Source organism: Chaetura pelagica, unplaced genomic scaffold (genome assembly GCF_000747805.2).
Source record: "Chaetura pelagica isolate M959 unplaced genomic scaffold, ChaPel_1.0 scaffold638, whole genome shotgun sequence".
Taxonomy (NCBI): Eukaryota; Metazoa; Chordata; class Aves; order Apodiformes; family Apodidae; genus Chaetura; species Chaetura pelagica.
In genome coordinates this window covers 957044-965896 of record NW_009954298.1, presented here as the reverse complement: position 1 = coordinate 965896, position 8853 = coordinate 957044, and the positions used below count along the sequence as shown (strand labels likewise).

Below are 8853 nucleotides of genomic sequence, written 5' to 3'. Positions count from 1 at the left end.
AGGAGCCTCAAACCTTTCCTCCCACACAAAGTAAGCACCCGTGAACTCTCCCATCTGTTGTGCCAGCTCCTCTGCAAACACCACTGAGTTTCACAACAGTTCTGTAGGCAAGGAGAGTACCTGCTGTTAGAGACTTCTTTCTAATTTATGTAGATACTTGGAACCTGGAAAAGCAACACTTAATGGGATTGTAGTCAATCAGTTTTTCGTGGGCATTAAGAGCTTAAAACTAGAGTAGGGCTATCTGCCTTACAGTCCTCTTGATGGGCTGCATTTTGGGAGGCTTGATGCCAGTTGGGTGCCCTGGTTACATTTTTTCAAGACTCATTTTTCTGTTTGTAGACTCTGCTGCCTGTACCAGTGTAGAAAGTAAAGCTAGTGCAGATATCCCTGCACCTGCCTCAGACACACTCCTGGAGAAAGCAGCTGCATTGAAGTGAGTTCCTCTCTTCAGCCAGCAGATGTATTTTTCTCTTTTTTTTCCCAAGGTAGCCCATTTTAAGGACTACATCCCTCAGGCCTTCCCCGGTGCGCAAAGTATGATCCTGGATTCAGAAGTTCTTTTGATTGACAACAAAACTGGCAAGCCACTTCCTTTTGGGACTCTTGGTGTGCATAAGGTAAAAAAAAATGTATTAAAAAATTGTTGTGGTTGGAGGTTGTTACTCTGCTGATTTAAACAGAGGAGCATGCAGTCTGTTATCAGCATCATTTGAGATCTGGTGTTTGCTATAACATCTGGGGAAAAAAGATCCCTGAGAAGGCTGATACTAATGCAAAGGTACTGCTCTAATACAAGAGATTTGATACTGACCTGATCACTAGCAAGACAGTAAGAAAACTTCAGCTCCAGATAAATACTGAAAAACCCCTGGAAAATCTTGCCATTGTGTCATTGCTTTTCACTGTTGGAGCAATGGATGGGAGGCTGGGATACCATGACAGAGAATATTCAGTCCACGTGAATATTAAGTAGTGCTTATGTCTAGACTAAATGGTGATGAGGAAGAAGGCAGTAAAATTACAAATAAACTGTAAATGCATTAATGTAAAGTCGCCATTAATCTGAAGTCTCTGGAATGCTTGTTGGTTTTGTGTTGCAGCAGCAACAGTGATGGATGTCACATTGCCTAAAGTCCATGAATATATGTGGCTTTATCTCCCTGTCTAGGAAATTGGCAAGTTTTATCTTCTTAGCTTGTGCTTTGACACATTCAGATGAAATCTTAATTCTGGAAGACTTCTGTCTTTGAGAAGAGACCTAAGCTTATTGTAACTAAAAGATTGCAGAGATAAAAAACATCCTTTTGTTTCTGTTATTTTTCTAAAACTCCATATTGTTTCTGGCTACCCCTGCTGATTTCTTGTAATCAATCCTAATTATCTTTCAGAAAGCTGCTTTCCAGGATGCCAACGTTTGCTTGTTTGTGTTTGACTGCATCTATTTCAATGACATCAGCCTGATGGACAGGTAGGTGTGAGCAGCCTGACCTCTCTCCCTGCAGGAACCTGAGGGGTACCCGAGTGTTTCAGAGGGAGCAGTTCACACTGGCTGTGAAGGCAGGCCATTTGTCCTTGTAAATCCAGAGCATGGGAGAATCCTGCTGTGCTGAGGAGCTCCACCTTGCTCTGCAGTGCCAAAATCTCAGGATTAGCACTGATTGCATTTCAGCTGAGCTGGGGATGGTTCAGTACCCAGCTCCTCTTCCAGCCTCTGAAACTAAACGCACCCTTAACACATAATTTATAACTTACTTCCTGAAGGAAAGTAAGAATTGATTGTCCTTTCTGGAACTCTGTAGGATAGATCATTTAATTATTTAAAATACCTCTTCTCAGTGTCCAGGTGACTGGTACTTCACGTTAACATTGCCTGCTTGTCCCTCACTCCCACGCCCTGGTTTAGGCCCCTGTGTGAACGACGCAAGTTTCTCCACGACAACATGGTGGAAATTCCCAACAGGATCCTCTTCTCGGAGATGAAGCACGTCACAGTGAGTCCATTCTGAAACAGCATCACCATGGGATGTCAGACTGCACACTGAACACTCCATTGCTCCTTTCCCCCTGGCCTTTTTATGAGTCAGGCTGCACATTCAGCAGTTCCCTGCCTGTCAGAAGGGTGTAGGCTGGTCTATGTGCAGCTCCCTCAGCACTGCTCCCCACTGCTGCTGGTTTCTTTAGCACCTTGGCTTTGGTGGAGAATGCTTGGACATGAGGGGCAAAAAAAGCATTTTGGGAAGAAGAAAAGAGCATAGGACCCAAGGCAGCTGGACAGAGGGAAATATGATCTTGCACCTATGAGACATGCTCTGGACACAATCAGCATGGCTACCTCATCTCTGAGGAGTATTTTTTAACTAAGGAACCTTCTTGGGACATATTCACAGCTTAGTCACTGGATGTGCAGCAAAGAAAACATGTATGAGACTCTCCTTGGAAACTATTTTAATTAAATTACCCATTCACCTCTTTTCAGTTGCTTTGGTTTTAGTGCACCACTGCTCCAAATAGGAAGCCTCAAGATCACAGCCTTTTGACAGTCTTGAGCTAACCATAATTCTTTTCCTCTTCAGAAAGCTTCAGATCTGGCAGATATGATCACCCGAGTCATCCGTGAGGGACTGGAAGGACTGGTGCTGAAAGATATAAAGGCAGGTTCATGTTTTCACTGGTGGATGCTGGGAATTGGGGAATAACAAGAAGGGAGGTCTGTGGATGAAGCACACAAGGCTGTGCATCCTTGACACATCTCTGGGGTCTCATCAATACTAATATCTGATCCATGGTGTTCCTCATAGATCTGAGCACTCTGCTCTTGTACTGCCAAGCTGGAGAGAAGCAAGGGCTGTTTGAGGGGGCAGGTGCCACCAGGTGAGCTTTCTGACAGGGGATCTTGTCTTATCTTGCACAGAGTAATTATGAACCAGGCAAACGCCACTGGCTGAAGGTGAAGAAGGACTACCTGAATGAGGGTGCCATGGCTGACACAGCAGACCTGGTAGTGCTGGGAGCTTTCTATGGACATGGCAATAAAGGTAAGTCTCTGGAGTTGGCTTAAGTCCAAGATCTGTCCATTCAGAAACCTGTCAAGGTTTTTCCCATTCCAGGCCTCCTGTAGCATTTGGTGTCCTACCAGAATAGGGCTGGCTCTAGTGGTGACCATCTGCTGCAGCCCCTTATGTGCCAGGCTGGGAGTTCACTGTGGTTGGCACAGCAAAGCCTTAGGTCTTGGGCTGGGCTCTTGCAGAGTTTAGGGCTCTGTCCTCAGTTGCGTATACAGAAGCTGATGCTGTGAGGCCATCACAAGCCCAAGGTCTGATGCTGTGAAGCCATCACAAGCTCAAGGTCCTGGGATTCCCAAAGATGGAAAAGGGGTTTTGTTCAGTACTTTGCTTTTTTTAAAAGCTGTGGCTTGTCCTTTAGAGGATGTGAATCACCATGCTCTCCCCTCCTACAGGTGGGATGATGTCCATCTTCCTCATGGGCTGCTATGATCCCAAGAGTGAGAAGTGGTGCACTGTGACCAAGTGTTCTGGTGGCCATGATGATGCTACCTTGGCACGTCTGCAAAAAGAGCTAGATATGGTGAAGATCAGCAAGGTGAGAGGGGCTCTGCATGGAGGTGATCACAGAAGTGCTCAGCAAAGGGCCTGTTGAAAGCTGGGAATGTTCTCTGCTGGGAAAGCAGAGGCACAGTCACTTGAAGGGATCAGCTGCTCTGACACAAATGAGATGTGGGTGCAGCCAGCTCCTGAACGTGAGGCACTGCCTGACATTTGTGCTCAGACACTGAAAGTTTTAGAAAGAGCAGAGCAAGTACTTTTTTTGTTTCTTTTGGCATCTTGTGATTGGTGAGGACAGTCACTAGGTGGGGCTGCAGGTGAGAAATGCTCAAGTCAGACTCTCATGGCTCCAAAACCTGACATGGTGGAGTTACAGACTTCTTGTGGGTGATATAATTAAAAGAGCTGCATTTTAATGTTTACTTGACATCCTGAAGGCATCAAGGTTTTAGAATCTTTTTTAAAAATTGTAGTTTTATATTAATCAGTTGGAACAGTTTTACATGGAGGATGCCAGCAACTGAGAGCTGCTTCTGGTAATTTTTGTGATTCTCTAGGTAAGAGAAACTGCTGCAAATCAGTGCACCTTCACTGCAGGCAGAGCAAGTACAAGGGCAGTGTAACACCTGTATGTTAATCTGCTGCTGGGTTATCTTACTGCAGCTTCTTTTGTAGGAGCAGGTTCATGTATGACCATAAGTGCCATCACTTTGTTTTTGTGCTTCTTATTAAATAGGATCCGAGTAAAATTCCAAAGTGGCTAAAAATTAACAAAATCTACTACCCAGACTTCATTGTCCCAGACCCAAAGGTAAGTGCTGTCAGTGTGATTTAGCTGTATTTTCCAGCCCTGATAAAGCAATTTACTGCACTTCCTTGAAGTGTGCAAATTATCTTTCTTACAAGAGTCTTCATACTTGGAACAAGAACTTAGGCACAAGTTTTTCTCTGAATCCTGGAGGTGCACTTGAGGCAAAGAGCTTCATGAAGAAATCACACCCACAGGATGTCTGGGAGATATTCTTGTACATTGAATGCCTTCCAGAAGTGAACTGACTTTAAATTTGAGGCATGAAAAATCTGACTTAAAAGCAACTTCCCAAAAGCACAGCTGTGACCCAAGCATTGCTATTGGTTTCTGGAATGGATCAGTATGGGCTGTGCCATGCTGTTTGGAAACTGGCATGACATACTAGTTGAGGATCTCTAACTCACTGAAATCATTTGTTTTCTAATTAATGTGACCAAGAAGGTCAGTTTGTGTACATGGGACTCTGTGCTGGGGGGGAGTTACAGAAGCAGAGGATCACAGATGTGTCAGTTCCTGAGAGAACACAGGAATGTGACCTAGCTTCCCCAATGCTGTGCTCAGAAAGCTCCAGTGTGGGAGATCACGGGAGCAGAGTTCTCCAGAGCTGAGGCCCACACTGCAGACGGGATCTCCATTCGCTTCCCCCGCTGCACCCGCATTCGAGATGACAAGGACTGGCAGACAGCCACCAACCTCCAGCAGCTCAAGGTGAGCTCACACAGTGTCTGCAGCCTGTGCCAGGGTAAGATCTGTCAGCAGTCTGCACTGGAAAAGACCAGGTTGGATAGCAGGGGATGTAGTGATGATAGTGCTGACTGGTGCCTGAGATGGCACCTTTCATTTTCCATGTATTCCAGGCTCAGGCTGCTGGTTGGATTATTTTGATGTGAATCTTAATTGGGGCTTCTTGAGCTGTTGTGTTGTGCACTTGCAGGCAAGTCTGTGCTGGCAGCTAGTTGTATCTCTTGTAACAGCCTTCATGGTGAGGAATTGCCTTCCTGGAAGAGATGACCTTTATTCTCTTAAGTGTTTATGGGCATTTGGTCTCCTATTAATTGTTGAGATTGGGGGAGGATCTGGGAAGAGACTGAGTGAAGCCCAGCTCCAGGGCACAGGGCCCAAATGGCTGTGTGGCAGGACCCCCAGGGCTGCACCCATCCCACCCAATCAAGGAACTGCTGTTCCACTGCCACCCCAGCAGGACACCAGCTGCTGTGAGCTCTGCTGGCAGCCTGGCCCTTGTCCTCTGGGCCCTGCCTGCAGGGATGCTGGCAGCAGAGGGAAGTGCTGCCTGGGCCTTCCACGCCAGGAGTCACTTAGGCTGGCTCCCTATGCAGGTAGGAGAGAGAAAGGTAGAACACCCCCTGGCAGACTGTTCCCTCAGGGAGGAATGGGTGCTGCCCAATTTTCAGGCTCTGAAGAGTTAGGTTTGTCTTGCTCTGTAGTAGATTGTTACTATGGCTTTTGTTACCTGCCTGGATGGCCTCCCCTCATGTCAAGCAGCTGGGTGGAATGCAAAGGGTTCCACAAAGTTGAAAGGAAAATGCCTATAAAAAGGTGCAGGGAGAAAAAGCAAATGAGCAAAGACTTCAGGAGGGAAACAGACAGAAGCACATGCATTATGGCTTGTGTCTGGTATCAGAGGCCTCAGTGTGGCTGAAGGCAATGCTCTGTTTCTGGTGGGACAGGAGCTGTACCAGCTCTCCAAAGAGAAGGCCGATTTCAGTGTTGTTGCTGGGGAGGAAGATGAGTCCACAGCTGGAAGCAGTGGAGAGAATGAGGGAAATTCCAGGTCTTCCACACCACACAGCACTATCAAAACTCCTCCAAGCAAGTCACCTGCAAAAGCCAAGAAGCCAGAAGGTAAGAAGGTTTTCCAGGGAGAGGAGCCTCAGGGTGTGTGCAGGCCAGCTTTGGATCTCTGCCTTCTGTCAGATGCTGGGTGATCCCATGGCAGCTTTTCTGTGCATGACAGGGTTAATGGGCAGAGCTTTTCAGAGCCTTGGTTTGGCCTGAGCAGCCACACCTCTGACCATACTGGGATGAAGAGAAGATGGAAACAGCACTGAGGGAGGCTGTTTATGTTGGTGCTTGAGCAACTCACTTAGACAATAAAGTCTCTTGTCCATCCTGCCTAGAACAGGTGTCTTGAACCTGGCAGAGTCTCAGTTACAGTTCATACCAAAACTACTTTGCAGTCATTTCTCTGGGGCTGCAGTCCCTTTTAATCCTATTAGAAGGTCCTCAGCAGTATTTGTAAGAGTGGTTTGAACAGCAAACCTGCTGCTCTCCTTCCTGCAGATCACATGCCCTTTGATTAGATATTTTTGGCCATGAACCAATATTTAATTTTATTTGGATGAAATTCATGCATATAATAGGGCACCTGGATGGAGGGGATTTCCAGGTACTAAGTTGCAGAACTGAAATGAGTTTGCTTAAAGGAAATTTCTGAGCAGTCTCAAAAAGGCAGGGTGGTGACAGCAGGGAGGGGAACAACAGCATCCTAGAGGTGAGGGCAGGCAGGTGCCCGCAGCCTTTTGCAGTACAAAAATGTGTTCACTAGTTACATTCTAACTGTTGGAAATTGCAGAAATGGTGGAGTAAGCCTCTTCCCTTTTACTCTCTTTTTTCTCTCCCCACTTCAATAGACAAGCACTAACTAGATAGAGGGCACAAATGAGACTAGTTTTTGTTTTTAGAGAGCAAAGCAGTCATTGGATCACCTCAAAAAACGGAGGAGAGACGAGGGGAGAAGAGAAAAGCATCCGAGATGGAAGACAATGGAAAAAAGGTATGGACAGCTGGGCAGCAACCACTTTGGGATGGGAGGGAGCTGAGGCAGTTTCAACTGTCTGCTCATTTTTCCCCCCCCTCTGGTGGAAAGTCTTTGAAATCTTCCTATAGCAGCACCCTAAATTGAAATGAAAAGGCAGAAACAGCAGCAAGCCTCCTTGTGAAAGGTGAATGGCTGCAGCTCTTTGCTGTCTGCAGAGCTGGTGTGACTGGGCTCGTCCTGCTACAGGCCAGCACTATCCAGCCACCAACTGTCCTGCTCTGCAATGTGCTGTGATTGCTGAGCAGCTGCACATGGAAGAGGTGGGTGCTGGAAAGGGAGAGAATTGTCCTTTCTAGCCCATTGTGCAGCAAACTGGAGGAGTAGATTAAGAACAACTGAGCTGTAATTTCCTGATAAGCCTGGAGTAACTATTTTGATGTAAACAGCAACCCCCTCCTGGGGCAGTTACGTTCTACTTCAACTAAGAAGCATCAGCTTGTAAAGACAGACATTAGGATCATGTTTACCAGCATCATCACCAAAGGCAATAATGGGGTGCTAATTCCCCTTTGCTGGGGAAGCAGTTCAGCTGTGACATCTGGCTTAGAGGAACTGTGTGGGGGCTGCTCCTGCGTGTGATTTCTTGGCAGTCCAAGAGCAACATACAGTTATTAGGGGTGATCACTTTGGGAACGATGAATGGACTCATTCATGCCTCAAAGAATTTAGTGCAATTTCCAGCCCAACCTAATGTTTTGCTTCTCCTCCTCCTTCCCCCTGCAGGTCCTGCTGGACATCTTCACTGGGGTGAAGCTTTACCTGGCACCCTCCGTGAAGGACTTTGACAAGATCCGGCGCTACTTCATCGCCTACGACGGGGACATCGTGCCCGAGTTTGATGCAGCCTCAGCCACCCACGTTATTGGGGACACTGATGACAATCCTGGTGCTAAACGTGTGTCCCCCAAGTGGATCTGGGAATGCATCCGGAAAAAAAGTCTGGTGGCCCCGTACTAGCAGCGTGGGGCACCCGAGCAGTCCTGACATAAGAGTTTCCTGAAAGCAATGGCTGAGAACATAGGTAGGTGGAAGAAATGGTGAGAGTCTCTGGAGACATGGACAGAATAACATCCAAGTCTGTCTCAGGTAGTTATAAAGACCTATAGCAACCATCTGGAATGAATTAAAAGAGCTCTCTGAAGAAATGTCACTGTTGAATCCATTTTTCTGTCCATAATGTAAACCACTGCACTTATCTAGGTGCTGGTTTAGTCTCCTTGGGTTTTTACAACTTGGCTATTTTTATAGATAAAGAAATAAAACTGAAGCAGTTTCTCCTTTGCTGTCAGGACTTATTTTCCAAAGGTTATCCTCTGCCTGGACAGGAAAACAGACCAGCAGGCATGTGAAACTGTTGGCTGCAGAGCCAGGATCACTGCTGCATAGGAAGGACACTTGTCCTTCTACTGGTCTGACATTTCCTGTCTTTCATCATCCAGCACAGGTGTGTGTCCAGGAGCAGTTCACAGCTCAGCTGTGGGGCTCACATTAAAACCAGGACACCAGAAAACTTCCATGACAGCAACAGCTGTAGCATTATCCAAGCATCCTCTTGGAGTGTGTTTGTCTACAATAAAGAGCTCCTGTTCTGCTCTTTGTTTTAACAAGTAAAAGCTAATAAAGGAGCTCCACCTGGA

At 46.6% G+C, this 8853-nt stretch overlaps 1 protein-coding gene across 1 annotated transcript in view; it reads left to right on the top strand.

Annotated features, from left to right (window-relative positions):
* Positions 1-8173, top strand: part of LIG3 (ligase III, DNA, ATP-dependent) — a 13718-nt gene extending 5545 nt beyond the window's left edge. The window contains exons 9-20 of the mRNA XM_010003831.1: positions 1-30; positions 489-620; positions 1392-1471; positions 1907-1994; positions 2577-2654; positions 2915-3038; positions 3461-3603; positions 4303-4377; positions 4939-5085; positions 6066-6240; positions 7080-7171; positions 7940-8173. Of these exons, the coding sequence (XP_010002133.1) occupies positions 1-30; positions 489-620; positions 1392-1471; positions 1907-1994; positions 2577-2654; positions 2915-3038; positions 3461-3603; positions 4303-4377; positions 4939-5085; positions 6066-6240; positions 7080-7171; positions 7940-8173 (1398 nt within the window). The remainder of the gene's footprint in view (positions 31-488; positions 621-1391; positions 1472-1906; positions 1995-2576; positions 2655-2914; positions 3039-3460; positions 3604-4302; positions 4378-4938; positions 5086-6065; positions 6241-7079; positions 7172-7939) is intronic.
* The last annotated feature ends 680 nt before the right edge of the window (positions 8174-8853 follow it).